General features: G+C 41.9%; 2 protein-coding genes across 2 annotated transcripts in view; one reads left to right on the top strand and one right to left on the bottom strand.

The window, feature by feature from the left end:
• LOC129764514 (HIV Tat-specific factor 1 homolog) overlaps window positions 1-18,448 on the top strand; it is a 214,582-nt gene continuing 196,134 nt past the window's right edge. The window contains exon 1 of the mRNA XM_055763671.1: window positions 1-263. The gene's annotated coding sequence lies outside the window, so the exon portion shown is untranslated. The remainder of the gene's footprint in view (window positions 264-18,448) is intronic.
• Window positions 347-18,448, bottom strand: part of LOC129764513 (X-linked retinitis pigmentosa GTPase regulator) — a 28,912-nt gene continuing 10,810 nt past the window's right edge. Inside the window, exons 2-4 of the mRNA XM_055763670.1 lie at window positions 2,130-2,294; window positions 544-2,055; window positions 347-482 (exon numbers count right to left, since the gene is read on the bottom strand). Of these exons, the coding sequence (XP_055619645.1) occupies window positions 409-482; window positions 544-2,055; window positions 2,130-2,294 (1,751 nt within the window). The 3' untranslated portion in view covers window positions 347-408. The remainder of the gene's footprint in view (window positions 483-543; window positions 2,056-2,129; window positions 2,295-18,448) is intronic.

Genomic DNA, 18,448 nt, shown 5'->3' with positions numbered 1-18,448 from the left:
TCGCAAATGGTATGTTGGTAAACAAATGACGCCATATTGATTTTGATTTTGGGTAGCCTATATTCAATTGATGTCTAACCCCTGCTGACTACGCTACGGGCGTCGTAAACAACTTTGCGGCTTCGATCGGTTTGTTTACATAGTGCTGTTGTGCAAACGTTTAACGGGTTCGTAGTGTTTCCGTTTTCAAAATTCGTAATTGCTTGTGAAATATCAGTGCGTGAGTGAAAATTTCCGGTTCCATCTAAAGAGAACGTCAAAAGGTAGAGTACATCTTGCAGATTTACATAAAGTTGGGTTGAATTGTGTAAGGGCCATGAAAGAAAATCCAAGAGATGTTCAATGTTATTTATTTTCCTTTGAGGTTTCAAAATTGTGATTCGCTACGCTGAGGTGAAAGAGCTCGGTTCACATTAAGCTACACATCTTGGAGTTTTTCTCCCGCGCTCGAATGTCGTCGTCGCTTTTGGAGAAATGGTTATCTGCAAATGTGGGGGAACATGAGAACATTGACTTTGCCTTTGAGTTTACACAAAACGTTACCATCGTTCAAAACGGTTCCCGCATTCCGGCAGCTCACATCCATGCTTTTCGCTTTGAGGTCCTTGAGAAACTTTTTCATTTTACCGTTTGATTTGGTGCTTGCCTTGCTATCGACGCTCAGCTTTCGATCTTCGTCTTGATTGTTGTTCGAATCGCTTTTACCATTCGATTTCCCATTCTCCGCGGTGGCAGTGATGTATGGTTCGGTAACATCGTCCCCCTCGTCCTCGAAAGTGGACTGCGAGGAGATGCTGCCGTCCTCATCATCACTGTAATCAATTAGCTGACTGATATTGGGCGTGGGAGGTTTTTGATGCTTCAAATGATCTCGCATGATTTCTCGGTGCGGTGCATAACGTGGATCGAGTCGCTGATTTTTCTCGTTCATCAACTGTTCCCCGAGGGCGTCTTTCGCGTCGGCATTCTCCCGCTCGGATGGTGCCAACGTTGTCGTCGTTATTTCGATACCGTTGTCAATGAACCGAATATCCGGCGCGTCTGTGACAATTTGAATACATTCATCCTTCGAGAGCTCTCTAACGATTCGCTCCTGGCGAAGTCGTCGCTTCTCCTGCCGTATAAACTCCTCGCTTCCGTGCACTGGCATCGGCGTTCCGTTGCGAATATTCTGCTCGGCGCTATTAATCGCAGCCTCGATGCTTTCCACGGCCTCCGTGAAGTCTACCTCAATCGCTGGAGTGCAAGCTTTCTTGGGGAAAGCCTGCACCAGTGAGTGCTCCAACCCGCTGGCCACATTGGCCACCACAAAGTCCCTGAATTTGGTCAGCTCTCGGAAGTGATCCGAGGGTGTGAAGGGAATATCGTCATCGTAGGTTGTTAGCAGACGACCTTTGTTCGTTAGAAACGAGGTGAAATTGTCCGCCGGTGCGATCTGGGTTACCCATTCGTCCGCTTCGAGCAGCTGGTCCAGCAATTCGAGGCGTTTGAATTCGAGCTCCTCAATGTTTTGAACTCGTGTGCTTCGATAGACTTGGTTATCGTCCAGCAGGAGATAGACAAGATCGTTTGGTGTGATTTGAGCGGCCAGCACCTTTGCCGGGAGCTCGATCGAACTCAGCTCTTTGATGACGGGGATGGAAATTCTCTGAAACTTACCCGATAGGTAGAGCTTATTTGTGGCGGACACCATCAAACTGCAATAGTTGCCACATTCGACCAGATCGATGCGTTCCTCGACGCCCAACCGATCGGGTTTGGTAAGGATTTTCAACGAATCCACTCCTCCCAGCTGCTGATGGCTGTTGTGACCCCAACCGAAGCAATTGCCGGCACTTGTCCGGGAGATGAAGTGACAGAATCCGGTGGCAATATCCACCACGACTTCGTCCTCTTTCTCCAAACATTCGGAAAATTCCTTCAGTTCGACAGGGATGGGCGTGAATTCGCTGTTGCTTGTCGAGCATTTTCTCAGCGTTTCGGATTCCATTATGGAGGCGACTTTTGCGTTGAACGGATACACATTTTTGCCGCTGTAGAATATTTTTCCCTCCTCTGAAAGGGAGAAAGTTAATGTCGATTAGTAGAAATCACAATCAAAAATGTATTTTATCTTCAAGATAACTTACCAGTCAAGATTAGGCTGTAGCCGTTGCCTCCGAACCGTGCTTCCTTCACACGCTGTTGGAGTCTTTTCATGGTGCGGACACAGGATGGCTTCTGGCAAATGTCGGTAGAACCCAGCCCAAGCTGGCCGAATTGATTTTGGCCCCACACGAACAATCGACCGGACTCTGAAGTGAAACGTGAAAAAACCCTTCAGGTTAAATTATTATTTTAGTTAGTGGGTGTTTGCGACCATGACCGTCAAAGAAGGGTGTTTAACCCCCGAAACATAACCCTGGCAACGATATGGTGTCCTATTCGGGCTTCGTGAGTCTTCATTCTACTGTCTGCATTTGACACAACTCTAATCACGAGAAAGACAATCAAATTTTCCTCCAATGCGCACCTCACGAACGAAAGCGCAATCAATGAAGCTCTAGTAAAGTTTATCAGAGGATACCATCCGAATGAAAACTGTTCGCTAACAACGAATGTTGAACGTGACAATTTAATTCTATTTATCTTAGTAGCTAGCTATCACGCGAGTGGCGGATTTCTAGCACATTGACTCAACGGAAATGTCCTGTCAATGATTCGTTTATTCTTCACCTTCGCACCTCAATCGCCCATAGAAGAAACACGTCTCGACGGTACAAATTGTCCTTCCTTTGCACAGGTCATTTTTGACGTAGGACTACGTCTTTCATTTCTATACCGGGGTGTAAAATCAAAGTTTCGAAAACGAAAGCGTTACGCCGAAGACCGAGATTTTGAGTGTTAATAGCTCCTAAACAACTGAACGAAATGGTATGATAAACACTTCATTCGAAAGATAAAATGTCTACGCGTTCTATACTTGTTACTTTTTGATCCAAAAACTTGTTTCAATAGCCTTAAAATTGTTCTCAAAACAGGCTATTGAAATCACCAATCGGTATATAAGCGAGCGCCGCTCGGAAATCCACTCAGTTCTAATTGAACAGCGATTGGAGCATGTTGTCGCTGTTGTGGTGAAGCTCTTCGTTTATCATGAAAGCGCGGATGAACGGTGTCACCAAGAGCCTGTTTGCGCACCTTAGGCCAGAAGGGAATCCATCAGGAGGAAGAGTGATGCTACAAACGGTTCCCCGGGAAGATCTCGAAGCAGCCGCTACACACACACATACACGTACGGAATTCTTTCCGTTTGGATCGAGAAAGATCCGGAAAATTATCTGCCAGTTCCTCTAGGAATTTAGAAATACATTCATGTGAAAGAGTTTATTTTAATGTTTTCTATCCATGTAACACTGTGACCAAATACATTAGGTTTTGTGATTTTTCAATCAATCGCAATCAACAGGATAGCTTCTGAAGATTATTCTTCCCCATCAGTAGGATATTTCCGTATCCAATATTGGATGCATAAAACCTTGTGCCTCCAACGTAACGCTCTCGTTTTCGAAGTTCTCCAAATATTCATTCATTCAGAATGAATTCAGATTCAACTTCATACAAATGATCTCTAAATCAACGAAAGTCCTACGTCACCCTTGCGGTTATACCATAGATATAACCCACTTCCTGTTTTTTTGTCACTCTAATGGAGGGTCACCTTACGAAAAGTGTAACGTTTTTTTAAGAGTTTTCAAATGCATATTACGCAGAGTCGTTCTTACGCTATATGTTATTATATATACCACTAGCTGACCCGGCAAACTTCGTTCCGCCCAAAATTTATTTTTGTTATCAATACCTTCAAACATTCACGTTTTCTTATCAAGCGCAAGTTCATGGGTCCAATCGCAGAACTGTTTATTGATTGATCTTCTAATCGACCCCGTTGAATTTACCTTTTACTACAAAATTCCAGATCATGCGATTTGAACCCGCTAGATTTTTTTTTGTGGGGTTATGCGAAATACCGTGTCTATGCCAACTCTCCGCAAACTCTTGAACATTTGAAAGACAACATTCGTGAAGTTATGACCGAGATACCGCCCTATATGTGCCGAAAAGTCATCGAAAATTACCTGTTCCGGATCAAGGTGTGCGAGGCAGCCCTAGGTGGACATTTGAATGATGTTGTATTTCACACATGATGGCATAAACCAAACTTTAATTTGAAATAAAAGTTTCATCGAAATTCGAATTCTAATGAATTCGAATGTGTTTTATTTCAATTTACTTTCGGAATTTAAAGTTGGAAAACCCTGTAATATCAGATTATTTTCAGACACAATTCTCGTGCAAGATTTTTCATCCATATGCAAATAATATGTTTCTTACATGGAATAAATGTTTGATACGGAAAATATGATAGAATGAAGACAGCCCTAAATCGTTAAATTCCTTTCTCGAGTTTTGCTCTTATCAACACATTCGGCGATCCATTTTTATTTATATAGATAGAAGATGATATACGAGTGCGTTTTATCACATTAAAATCCATTTCCACTTTCGAACGAAGATCAATTTCGTTACCGCAAACACCAAATGGACTAACAACGCTTGTCAATATGTAATTGTAGAACACATGCGAATTGAATTTTTCGAATTTTCCCATTTTCCAGTTTTTCGAAAATTTTCAATTGTCATGTTTGTATGGCAGCCTCCCCGTAGAGAGAAGGTAGGAGTGTCGAAGCTCCATTGAAACGTTTATCGATCCCTAAAACCTCTATATGCCAAGTTTGATTCCATTTCCTTGATTAGTTCTCGAGTTTTTCAGCGCACCCCCACCCCCTCCCTGTATTGAGAGGGAGGAGTGTCAATCCTCTTAAGAAACGTTTCTTGTCTCCTAAAACCTCCGCATGCCAAATTTGGTTTCCGTATTCTCGATCTATGCTTCGTAAATCTAGAGATAGCCCTCAACACCATAGTTACTTCAGCTCCCTCTACTGTAGTGAAATTGTGTCATCATCCACCGCTTCTGGTTTCATTACTTGAATCGTCGCCGCCCGTCTTTACAGACATCATCGAATCCACATATTATAACTATCATAAATCGAATTTCTCACTGATGAATCGTTTCTTCTCAACTATTAACTGGAGAATTACTTCTTTTCCATCACTCCCCAGAAAGAATACCGAAACTTCCCAAGTTGGAATGAAGCCTCGAACTGAACGTGCTGAGAATAGGCCGAAGCAAGTACCTCCCGGTTTACGTGGTCATGCTACCAACCAGGGGTCCTCAGCACTTTCTGGAACAACAACGAACACGTCTGTTCCATTTTCGCGGTCGAAGCAACAGCCACTACCTGGCCTGCTTGCGCTTTCAGACCTTGTGGATAACATTTTAAATGCTTTAAATATTAATGATCCTCTTAAAAGCATAGTATTATGTTTGCTTCCGGTTGTGAGAACATTTTTGAAAGAAAAATGTGGCTTTTTAGCAGCGTTCATTTCCCTCGATGCCTAATTCAGCACAAGAGGTCAAGGATTTGACCACTGTCATACAGTGGAATTGCAGAAGCATCATCCTTAAACTAGACCAATTTAAATTTTTAGTTCACAGTTCTAACTGTGATCTATTTTCTCTCTGTGAAACATGGCTTTGTTCAGCCGACGAACTGAATTTTCACGATTTCAACATTATTCGCCTAGATCGTAACGACTCGTTTGGTGGCGTACTATTGGGGATCAAAAAACGTCACTCCTTCTATAGAGTCACTATCCCATTGATTACAGGCATTGAAGTTGTCGCTTGCCAGATACAAATCAATGGCAAAGAACTCTGCATTGCTTCGATATATATTCCTCCCAGGACTACGGTAGGCCGCCATCAGTTCTTTGATATTATCGAGGCATTGCCGGAGCCGCGGTTAATCTTAGGTGACTTCAACTCCCATGGAACAGCATGGGGGTCACTCTACGATGACAACCGTGCCACGTTGATTTATGATCTGTGCGACAACTTCAACATGACAGTTTTAAATACTGGGGAAGCAACTAGGATAGCCAACCCTCCTGCACGGGCAAGCATGCTAGACATATCTCTCTGCTCTTCTTCATTATCCCTGGATTGCACATGGAAGGTAATCCAAGATCCCCACGGTAGTGATCACCTACCAATAATTTTATCGATCGCCAATGAATCAAAATCTAGTGAGTCAGTTGATATTGCGTATGACCTCACGAAGAATATTGACTGGAGAAAATTTGCAGAATTAATATCTGAAGCAATCATTTCGATGCATCAACTTCCTCCCCTTGAAGAGTATAATTTTATATCAAGTTTGATTTACGATAGCGCACTTCAAGCTCAAAAGAAACGTGTACCGGCTACCACTTTCCGATGTCGTCCTCCATCACTTTGGTGGGACAGGGAGTGTTCAAAGGTCTACCTTGAAAAATCATCCGCTTTCAAAAAATTCAGGAAAACTGGATTAGTGGAATGGTTTCGAAAGTACCAAGCTCTAGAAGCCAAACTAAAAGGTCTGATTAAAGCAAAAAAGCGTGGATATTGGCGGAAATTCGTCAATGGTTTGTCAAGGGAGACCGCTATGAGTACTCTTTGGAATACGGCTAGGAGAATGCGTGGCTGGAACCATACCAATGAAAGCGAGGAATACTCTGACCGTTGGATTTTCAAATTTGCAAGGAAGGTTTGTCCCGATTCTGTTCCTGCACAAAGCGTCGTACGCGATATTCCGCTCCAATGCGATTATGAGAATTTTTCGATGGTAGAATTCTCAATTGCCCTCCTCTCATGTAACAATTCAGCTCCGGGGTCGGACAAGATTAAATTTAACTTGTTGAAGAATCTTCCCGACTTGGCAAAACAGCGTTTGCTGAACTTGTTCAACAAGTTTCTGGAGCTGAATATTGTCCCGCATGACTGGAGACAAGTGAGAGTGATAGCCATACGAAAACCCAACAAGCCGGCTTGCGATCACAACTCGTATAGGCCGATTGCAATGTTATCCTGTATTCGCAAATTGTTAGAGAAAATGATTCTACTTCGTTTAGACAAGTGGGTCGAAACGAACAATTTGCTGTCAAATACGCAGTTTGGCTTCCGCCGAGGTAAAGGGACGAATGATTGTCTCGCGCTGCTATCTTCTGAAATCCAAATCGCATTTGCTCGCAAAGAACAAATGGCTTCCGTTTTTCTCGATATCAAAGGGGCATTTGATTCAGTTTCCATGGAAATTCTCTCAGAGAGAGCTTCATAATCATGGACTTTCACCAATTCTGAATAATTTCCTGTACAATTTACTGTCAGAAAAACACATGAATTTCTCTCATGGCAACTCAAAATCTTCTCGTTACAGTTTTATGGGCCTACCGCAAGGCTCCTGCCTAAGCCCCCTCTTGTACAGTTTTTACGTCAATGATATGGATGATTGTCTAATTAGAGACTGCACGCTGAGACAACTTGCAGACGATGGAGTTATTTCCATCACTGGTATTAATCCCGTCGCTCTGCAAAAGTCGTTGCAAGATACCCTGAACAATCTGTTCACGTGGGCCCTCAAGCTGGGTATCGAATTCTCTACGGAGAAAACTGAAATGGTCGTTTTTTCTAGGAAGCACGAACCCGCCCAATTCCAGCTTTACCTATCCGGCAAAACGATCCAACACTCTATGTTTGTCAAATACCTGGGTGTATATTTTGATTCTAAATGTACCTGGGGGAGACACATTGCGTATTTGAAACAGAAATGCCTGCAAAGAATCAATTTTCTCCAAACAATAACCGGAACATGGTGGGGTGCCCATCCAGGAGACCTCATTCAGTTGTACAAAACAACGATATTGTCAGTGTTAGAATATGGCAGTTTTTGCTTCCGATTAGCTGCCAGGATTCATATTCTCAAGCTGGAGAGAATACAATATCGTTGCTTGCGTATAGCCATGGGGTGTTTGCATTCGACACATACGATGAGTCTCGAAGTTTTGGCAGGAGTACCCCCGCTTACTCTTCGGTTCACAGAATTATCCTACAGATTTCTCATTCGTTGCAAGATCATGAATGATTGATAACTTCGAAAATCTACTCCAACTGACTCCTCAGTCAAGTTTTATGTCTTTATACCATAAGTACCTTACTCACGACGAGCACCCTTCACCAGGCATCTCCAACCAAGTTTGCTTCCCATACTTTTGCAATTCCTCTGTCATTTTTGATCTGTACATGCGACAAAAAATCCATGGAATACCAGATCACCTACGCTCCAATGTTATTCCGTCGATATTTTCGGAAAAATATGGGAAAGTTGGATCTGATAAAATGTTCTTTACTGACGGTTCATACATAAACGGGTCCACTGGCTTCGGCATCTTCAATGGAAATTCCAGTGCCTCTTTCAAACTCAAAGATCCTTGTTCCGTGTATGTCGCAGAAATGGGTGCGATATACTACGCACTGGGGATCATTGAAACACTGCCCATCGACCATTATTTTATTTTTTCAGACAGTCTCAGCTCAATAGAGGCAATCCGCTCAATGAAAGTTGATAAACGCTCATCTTATTTCCTAACAAGAATAAGACATCTATTGAGTGTTTTGGTCGAAAAATTATTCAAGATTACCTTAGCATGGGTTCCCTCTCATTGCTCGATTCCGGGGAATGAGAAAGCGGACTCACTAGCTAAGGTGGGCGCTTCAGAAGGCACACTTTTTGAAAGGCAAATTACCTATAATGAATTTTTTCACATTCCTCGTCAGGACACACTCGTTAGTTGGCAGCGCATGTGGAGTGAAGATGAGTTCGGTCGTTGGTTACACACGATTATCCCTAAGGTCTCGACGAGTGCATGGTTCAAGGGATTGAATGTAGGTCGTGATTTCATTCGCGTGATATCTCGGCTTATGTCCAATCACTACAACCTGAACGCGCATCTCTATCGCATTGGGCTCGCAGCAAACAATCTTTGTGATTGTGGCGATGGCTACCACGACATCGAGCATGTTGTCTGGTCGTGTATCCGGTTCCATGCTGCTCGCTCTCAGCTCTCTAGAGCACTGAGAGCACAAAACAGACAATCGGATATCCCCGTCCGGGATATCTTAGGTAGCCGGGATCCTGATCTTCTGCTTCATCTATACCTGTTCCTCAGAAACGCCGATGTCAACGTTTAATGATGTTTCCTTCGTTGTGTCCCTGTTTCATATCCCTCCTATCCGATCGATAAACTTTTACTTAGTCGCGGCAATACATACACACACTCTTTACAGATGCACGGGCCGAAGGTTGTGCAGTCCACTGATCATTCAACAAGAGCCAAAGGTTGTACATGACAACTCTACACGAGCTGATGATTGCGCCGGCTAGTGACCATTCTATCCTGGATTCCTCGAGTCGAGAAAGACGCACCACGCTAGATATGGGGTACAGACTAGGGGGGCGTTGCTGATTAATGGTCAGCTGCATCCCAATAGGAAGTATCCCGTGTCGGGCACACGTACAGAGCATCGAAGACTGCAACATACCAATTATGAGAACACTTGTAATACTAACCTCGAGCCAACCGCGAGTAATCGGTTACATATTACTAACATAGTTGTAAGACAAAAATTGTCAAAATATTGGACTCCCGGCCCCGTCAGGCTAACGCCACATGTGCCTTAATAAAAAATATATTTTGGGAAAAAAAACTGGAGTGACATACTGAACAACTGCGACATTGAACAAGCAACAATGTCCATGTCGCATGTACTACTTTATGCAATTGATCAGTTTGTCCCTAAAAATACAATCAAGGACCCTTCTCATCCTCCATGGACAAATTACCATCTAAAGCGTCTTCGTAGAGAAAAAAGATTCACTTTGAAGAAAAATTCTAAATGCCGCACACGATCAAGTCTACAAAGCACACAGGGATGTTCCTTGTCTGCCATCTGTCTACGCCCCTACAAGCATTAGCCCGTCCATTGTGTTGAAAAAGTGCTCTGATAGTCTATCGTCACCGTTGAGTTTGCTGTTTAACCGATCATTGTCCAGTGGAAAGTATTTTCCATTCCTTTCCATTCCATTCCTAAGGCATGGAAAAATTCATTCGTTTTTCCAGTATACAAAAAAGGCTGCAGGAAAGATGTCAGGAATTATAGAGGAATCGCTAGCTTTTGTTCGGTTTCCAAACTATTCGAACTCATAGTATTGGACTACATCTCTCATGCTTGTAGTAGTTACATCTCAAATCAACAACATGGTTTCGTTCCTAAACCATTTACTTCTACAAATCTGGTACTGTACACCTCATTCATCGCTCGCTCTCTTCAGTCACGACAACAAATTGATGCTATTTACACAAACTTTTCAGCAGCGTTCGACAAAATAAATCATGAAATTGCAATCGCAAAACTTCGACGTATTGGATTCCACGGCAACTTTTTGAACTGGTTACGTTCATACCGTGTGATGTCAGTGAAAATCGGTGATACTGTGTCTTCTCCGTTCCGAGTTACATCGGGCGTACCTCAAGGAAGCCATCTTGGTCCTTACATTTTTCTTCTCTACTTAAACGACGTTAACTTTTGTTCGGAGTGCCACAAACTCGCTTATGCCGATGATTAAAAGTTATTCTGCCCTGTGTATTGCATTAATGACGCAGTGCACTTACAACAGCAGCTCGATATTTTCGCTGAATGGTGTGACAGCAATAGAATGGTTTTAAATCCAGAAAAATGTTCAATCATATCCTTCTCGAGGAAACGTTCGCCTGTCATCTATTCATATAAACTACGCAATGTTATTTTGAACCGCGTTGTCACAATCAAAGATCTCGGTGTCATTCTTGATAGCAAATTAACATTCAAGGATCATCTATCTTACATCACCGCCAAAGTTTCTAGACCTCTTGGTTTCATCTTTCGCGTCACGAAACAGTTTAAGGACATATATTGCATTATGGCTCTTTATTGTACCTTGGTTCGCTCGATTCTCGAGTATGCCTGCATAGTTTGGTCACCATACTATCAAAACGGTATCCAGCACATCGAAAGGATTCAACGTAAGTTTGTCCGTTTTGCTTTGCGTAATTTACACTGGAATGAGTAATTTACTCCTCGAGTCTGCCTAACTACGGATCTAATTCTAACAAACATCGAATGTTCCGAACTTCTACAAATGTTAAACTTCAACATTCGCTATAGAAACCTGCGCTACTACACATTTATTTGTCCCCACCACTCCCGCACAAATTACGGGTATAATGAGCCCGTAGCGAGTATGTGTCGAGTGCTCAACCGATGTTTTTGACGTAGAACTACGTCTTTCATTAAGGGTGCCAAATCAGAAAACAGGTCACGTTTTTATGAAATAAAGTTAACGTTAATAACTATTTTTGCCGCGAACGGATTTTGACGATTTACATACCAAACGAATGGTAAATTCCTAATATTTGTTTGATATTCTATACATCACAATCCTCTAGTGTGTAAATGGTTAAAATTCATGAAAACTATAAACGTTTCCATTTTCCCATACATTTGTTCTACTGATTTGTGTGCTTTCCCGAACAGAGCTGTCAATAACGAGCAACTTATCGACGAGCAACGAAGGGGAAATCGTAAGATTTAAAGTCTCCGTGAACAAAGGAAAGGAAGAAGAACGAAGGGGAATATTTGCCTAGAATGTAAACAGTGGATCTCGCTGAGGCAAACTTTCAGTCTCGTTCTGTTTTCAAAGTAATGAACATCGCTTGTTCTTCCTTGTTTTGTGTCATCACATGCCTTCGTTTCGGGTTGAGCTGTGCACTCCACCAAGTTATCCATTCGCTGATGTCTCTGGCATTGCAATCATTGCATCAATCTGACGCCATTACATTACATTACAAAATAAATGTTCGGGAATTTGGTCTGTGGTTTAGTTCCGCGTGGCGGTAGCAAAACTCTCTCCACCAAGGATGACAGCTAAGCTACTCTAGACCGGCAATATTAACAGAAAGGAGACAGAACGGAGATAAGTGTGTGTATATTTAGTCGCTTCAAGCCATCGAAATATGGACATTCATGTGTGCAAATGCGTGTTTCAAAACTCTTACGCAAAAATAGTGCGGGAATCGACTGTATCTGAATCTATGTCAATTGCGAAAAAGGTCACCGAAATAGCGTTCGAGGTAAATTTTCAATGCATTGACATGAAACAAATTGCGACATACAAACAACTAGTGTATTGTTCTGCGAGGGCAAGAATAAATCATCAATCAATTATCGTCAACTGATTCTACAATAAAAAAGTCACAGGAGGGTTGTGTCCGAGACACGACCGCATAATTGACGTAGGATTCCGTTAGGTTATCTGTTGATTTTGGATAATTACATCGTTAAACTCTTTGATAATGAATAGGTGGACCTGAAAAGGGCCGTTTTGTTTGGTTGTTGGGTATTTGTTCATTCCACCAGTGTTTAACGGGTGATTATGACAGAAGGATGATAAACAGTCGTTGGATGGTGCGTATCAGATAAAGGATACCGAAGTGGAACGAGATATGATGAGAACCGGCCTCTATAATCCTAGACGAGATGCCTCTTGTGATATGTATTGATGAAATAAAGAAAAAAAATCACCAATGTAATATAAGATAATTATTAATACCGAACACAATTATCAATTTTTATTATCAGTAAAAACATGTTACTTTAATATAGCGAAAATATATATAATTATAATTTTCTTTTATAATTTTTACTTTCTGATTGTTTATTCAACCCAATGTGAATTTTAATTGGACTAACAATACCTAATGCTATATGTACACATAATACTATATGCACTATATGTAGTGAGACACTATGTTGTACGGGAAAGGGTTAACACAACGGCTATCGTATACAGTTTTACACCTACCCTTGTGCTAATTTTTTCACAATACACGATCGGACATTGATATGGAGTTTCACGAAGCAACCAACATTAAAGTTCCAAATTTAAATTTTATTTGCTAGAATTAATCGTGTCACTCTTCTTACTTGTAATATAAAAATGCCCCTGACTTTCATGTATTTGCAATGCCGATTTCCATCAGGCAGCTTGGTTTTGATGTCTCTGTTTGGGAACACATCTCGGCGGGAGCAAAAGCTCTCCCTACTTTCATGTATTTGCAATGCCGATTTCCCCTAGGCAGCTTGGTTTTGATGACTCTGTTAGGGAACCGCCGCATGTGTCGTCAATTTCGACCAATCAGAAGTGGGTATTTCCGTTATAATAGGGGTTGAGATTTTTCAATTGTTTGATAGTTAGTTTAATGATATATATTATTTTATTCAAAATAAAAAATTGTTATGGAGTGCCGAAATCGATTGACGCAAAAATTTCATCAATCCATCATGAAATGACTGAGCAATAAGCGTTAGAAATTGGACAATTTTCGCGATGTGCTCGATTCTCGATTTACAATTTGTACCCCAATATGTTCCCAAAAGACGTAATCCAACGTCAAAAATCAGGGTGATCAAACTATTCTACTAAACAGTTATTTCTAAAATTTCACAGCATTATAAAATAATATTAACAAGCGACTTATATAAAATAACTGCGTAGTTCTACGTCAACAATGCGGTCGTATCTTGGACACAACCTGCTATTATTTTTTATCATTCGATTTCCACTTACCTCGTGCACCCGTGGCCGAGTGGTTAGCGTCTCACATTATCATGCCGGGTGTTCGGGTTCGGGAAGAAATTTCCTTTGACTTGCACTGTGGTCACGCGTATTCAAGAGCTTGCCCCTCGGAATACATTCAAGGCTTGTTATTTGGCTTTAGAAATCTGAACTTAGTATTAGCAAATGACCCTAATTAGTAAATACGTTGAAACGGCAAAAGTTCCACAGGGAACGTTAACGCCATTCAAGAAGAAGTTTCCACTTATCTCGTTCTTGTTATAAAAAAACTTCGTCAGCGTTCTTAGACAATAAGCATAACTTTAATTTTTAGATTGAGGTTAATATATCATTAGGGCATATATGTAAAGGCCTGTTGGTATTATAAATAAATAAATAAATAAATATTGCACCCTAAAACCTTCATATGCCAAATTTCGTTTCATTTGCTTGATTAATCCTCGAGTAATGTAGAAATTTGCGTTTCATTTGTATGGCAGCCCCCCCTTAGAGGATATTTCATACACCGCGCATGAGAGTTGCTAGTCATTCTGAGCTGAGAGTTGGTACAACAACAATTGAAAAAGTCGATACCTTCAAATACCTCGGATTATTATTCGACTCTACATTAAGTTGGAAGGCTCATGTTGGTAGATTAAGAAATGATATTAGTTCATACTGTGGCCTATTTTAGAGAATTGCGTAGCTGCATTCGTGCAGTCAGACAAGCACCTCGTTTGAAATTCAAGCTTCGAATGTTGATGGTTCACCGATGTCGATGGCAGTGAATCAAGACAATTCGTCCGGCACTAGGGATTGCATTACCGTGCCAAAATTTCAATAACCGGTTATTCGGTAATGAAAATTTCTTTGCCGGTAAAAATATACTTTGAAATTAACCATTTTATTGAAGAAACGGTTTTTATTGATAATGATTAGTTTACACGAAAAAGTTTTGCAAGTTTATGCAACATAGTTTGTTGGTTAAATAAAATACTTACCACTACCATGTATTTGTCTCTGATCAAAAAACTGTACGAAAATTCTTGGCTGAGGGTTTTCATCAATCCGTTCATAAACGTTGAGCTTGGGCTGGACCAAGGCGCTTATATCAATGTGTAACAGGTGAAGCAACATCATCACTTTAATAAGAAGGGGATTACGGTTTGTGGAGCGGGGGTTGTTTGTTTTGTTATTGCTAGGATACGCCATTTTTGCATTTTCACATGCGAGAGTAGTGGAAATGAGAATGAAATTCTACAAAATCATCCCTTCTTTTTCACATAAATTCGCGAAAGCCGACTGTTCGATAGCTGGATGGGGTTGCCGACTGGATTCCGTTTGGATGATGCCCCGCCAAAGTATTAGCGTTAATCGCCGATGCAGTCCTGCCGATTCGGTTGGATACCCTGCCGAAATGTGGGTTGAACTCCAACGCAGTCCTTGCGTATCCGTTAGATCGTGGATATTTTCAGTACACGAGTAAAAGCGCGGTTTTAAAAGAAATCACTTCACAACAAATTCATAACTTTATTAAATAATTAATACATTAATAATAAATTTATTAATAAATAATACAAAAAAACTCTCGATTTCTCTAACTGATTTCAGTATTCCAAAAGGTGTGTGTGTGTGTGAACAATAGAATGATACCAGTATATATACTGATTTTGTTGGTAGCAATCGTTGTTGCATTGCTGTCATGCGATGATGACGATACATCAAGTTGAGGGGTTTCTCGATTGGCCATTTCACTCACCAACATCCTGCCCTCCCTGAAGCGACCGGAGTTTCAGCATATCCTCTTCAATTTGGGTTTCATCCGTTTCTGTGACTGGCAGCAAACAGATTTTTTGAACAGGTCTCTGTATAATTCCATTGGCTGTCTTGAGAGAAACCACCCTAACAATGCCATCCGATCCTGGGAGTATCTCGATGATTCGTCCCATTCTCCATCGAATGGGTGGTAGATTATCATCTCGTATTACTACAAGACGACCGACGTTCACTCCTACAGGTGCCTTCCACCACTTGCTTCGGCCTTCGGTCAAGTACTCGGTCCTCCATTGCTTCCAGAAGTCTTGAAGGCGTCGCTGTACTATTTCCCATTGGCTGAATCTACCGAGTTTAATGTGGGTGTAGTCCTCGTCAGGTAAAGCATGGAGGGACGAGCCCACCAAAAATGTCCCGGAGTCAAAGGCTGAAGATCTCCAGGATCATCAGAAAGCTGAGTCAAAGGCCTGGAGTTCAAGCAACATTCTACTTGGGCCAATAGTGTTGTCATATCTTCGTAGGATGTGGTTGAATCTCCGAGTACCTTCAGTAGATGAAGCTTCGCCGACCGTACCGCAGCCTCCCACAGGCCGCCGAAGTGTGGTGCTCCGGGTGGGATGAAGTGCCACTGCATTCCGTTATCCGTGCATTCCTTAGCCACCATGTCGTGATGTTCCTTGGTTCTCAATTTTGTCAACAGTTCCTTCATCTGGTTCTTGGCACCTACAAAGTTGGTGCCATTATCCGAGTAGATGTTGGCACATTTCCCTCGTCTCGAAATGAATCGTCGTAGAGCCTGAATGAAGCGAGCTGTGGAGAGATCAGTAACAAGCTCCAAATGTGTAGCCTTTGTAGAGAAACACACGAAGACTGCTGCATACGCTTTCACTGTTGCTTTCCGATAACCCGCTCTCACATAAATAGGTCCGAAATAATCCAATCCTGTCGTTAGAAATGGCCTGGTTGGTGCGACTCTGACCGATGGCAACTCAGCCATAAACTGCTGAATGGCCGCTGGTTTTGTTCGGTAGCACCGAATACACTGATGACAAATTTCCCTGGCTACGTTTCTGCCTCCAAGAGGCCAATATCGGAGGCGTACTGTGCTCAATAATAGCTGGGGACCAGCATGCATTAATTTCGTATGATAATACCGCAGTAACATTTTGGTGAATGGATGTCGCGCAGGAAGAACTATCGGGTGTTTTGTACGCTCAGATTCTTTCGATTGACCAATTCTCCCTCCCACTCTGAGCAGACCGTCATGTGCTATGTATGGGTTAAACCATCGTAAAGGTGACGATTTCGCCACTCCTTTGTCATGTAATAACGTGCTGAGTTCATCTTTGAAGGTGTCTATTTGAACCAATTTAATAATTTTTGCTTCCGCATTTAGCAACTCATTGGTAGTCAATGCTCCGACTGGTAGTAGATCTCTCTGTGATTTTCGAAGCTTATTGAAGTACCGATTCCAGTATGCTGTTATTCGAGTCATAGAAGTATAATTTGAAAAACGTGATAAATACCACTCAACGAAGTTCTGCTCCCGCTTTTTATCAATTTTGAATACCGTATGTCGTTTTTCAAGTTCATCAGAACATGAATGAAAATTCTGTTCCGGCCAGTTCTCTCTATCCTTTCTCAACCATTCTGGACCTTCCCACCACAACTGGTTGTTTTTTTTTTTTTATCTGTATTATAGTGATTTTCAACTCAATTTGGCTGGTTCGTCACTTTTACTTCCATTTTTGGAAGAATGTCGTGAGTGAGAATTGAACTCGTGATCTTTAGCGTGAGAGGCATGGATGTTACCACTACGCCAGATCGCCAGATCGACAACTGGTTGTTGATTATATAGGTTGGTAATATTCCACTGGACACGAGATCCGCTGGGTTATGCTCTCCAGGTACGTAGTTCCAGGTGTATTTATTCGTTATTGCTTGCACCTTCGAGACACGGTTGGCAACGAAAGTTGTCCACGTGGAAGGAGGTTGTTGTAACCATCGTAATACTGTACTCGAATCTGTCCAGAAAAATACCTCTGTGGATAATTTGATTGATTTAGCCACCCTTTCAAACAGCTCGGCTGACAGTAGTGCACCGCACAATTCCAATCGCGGGATGGATTGGGTTTTCGAGGACATCAAAGCTACTTTCACTGCCCCATTAGCATCTGCAGTTCTGAGGTATGCACACGATCCGAAGGCTTTCTCAGAGGCATCTGAGAACATATGTATTTGCATGGAAACAGGCCTTGGCAGACTGATGATCCGCTCCACGCGTAAATCATTTAGTAGTGGAATGTGTTGTTGGAATTGCATCCATTCGTTTTCGATCCTTGGTGGGAGAAAAGACGAGACTCGTCGAAAAGACTGGCAATTATTGATAATATTTTGCGCTTGGTGTACTGCATATCAGTTGGTGGTGAGTTCACTTCAAATCGGTATCGAAAAACATCCTTGCCAGGCATCCAAATTAATCTCAGCGTCTTAACAGTAGATTGTGGGTCCAAATTAATTTCATCGCATTGAATAGCGAGGTCTTCCTTGGGTAATCCGTCTAGAGTTGTTGGAAAATTAGAGGCAAATTTTCGTAGTTTGAAACCGCCCTTCAATAACATTTGTTGCAATTGTATCCTTGATCTCTTGGCACTATCAGGATCATCTGCTCCCGTGATGGTATCATCTACATAAAAATCTTCCAAAACGGCCTTTGATGCTAATGGATAAGCTTCAGCTTCATCTAGAGCGAGCTGTACCAGAGCTCTCGTTGCTAAAAACGGCGCAGGTTTGGTTCCGTAGGTGATAGTAGTCAGTTCGTAGGTTTTCAGTGGTTGATCTGGAGAAGTACGCCATAATATGGATTGGAATCGTCGATCATCTGGCCAAACGTTCACTTGCCGGAACATTTTCTCGATGTCTGCAACGAGCATAACCTGACGTGTTCGACAGCGCAAAATAATGGAACGGAGATCATCTTGTATTGTCGGGCCAGCCAACAAACAATCATTCAAGGATAGGCCATCATCATCAACTGAAACCAA

This window comes from Toxorhynchites rutilus, chromosome 2 (assembly GCF_029784135.1).
Source record: "Toxorhynchites rutilus septentrionalis strain SRP chromosome 2, ASM2978413v1, whole genome shotgun sequence".
In the NCBI taxonomy this organism is placed as follows: Eukaryota; Metazoa; Arthropoda; class Insecta; order Diptera; family Culicidae; genus Toxorhynchites; species Toxorhynchites rutilus.
The sequence above is the reverse complement of the archived record's forward strand: the minus strand, read 5'-3'. Positions and strand labels throughout refer to the sequence as shown.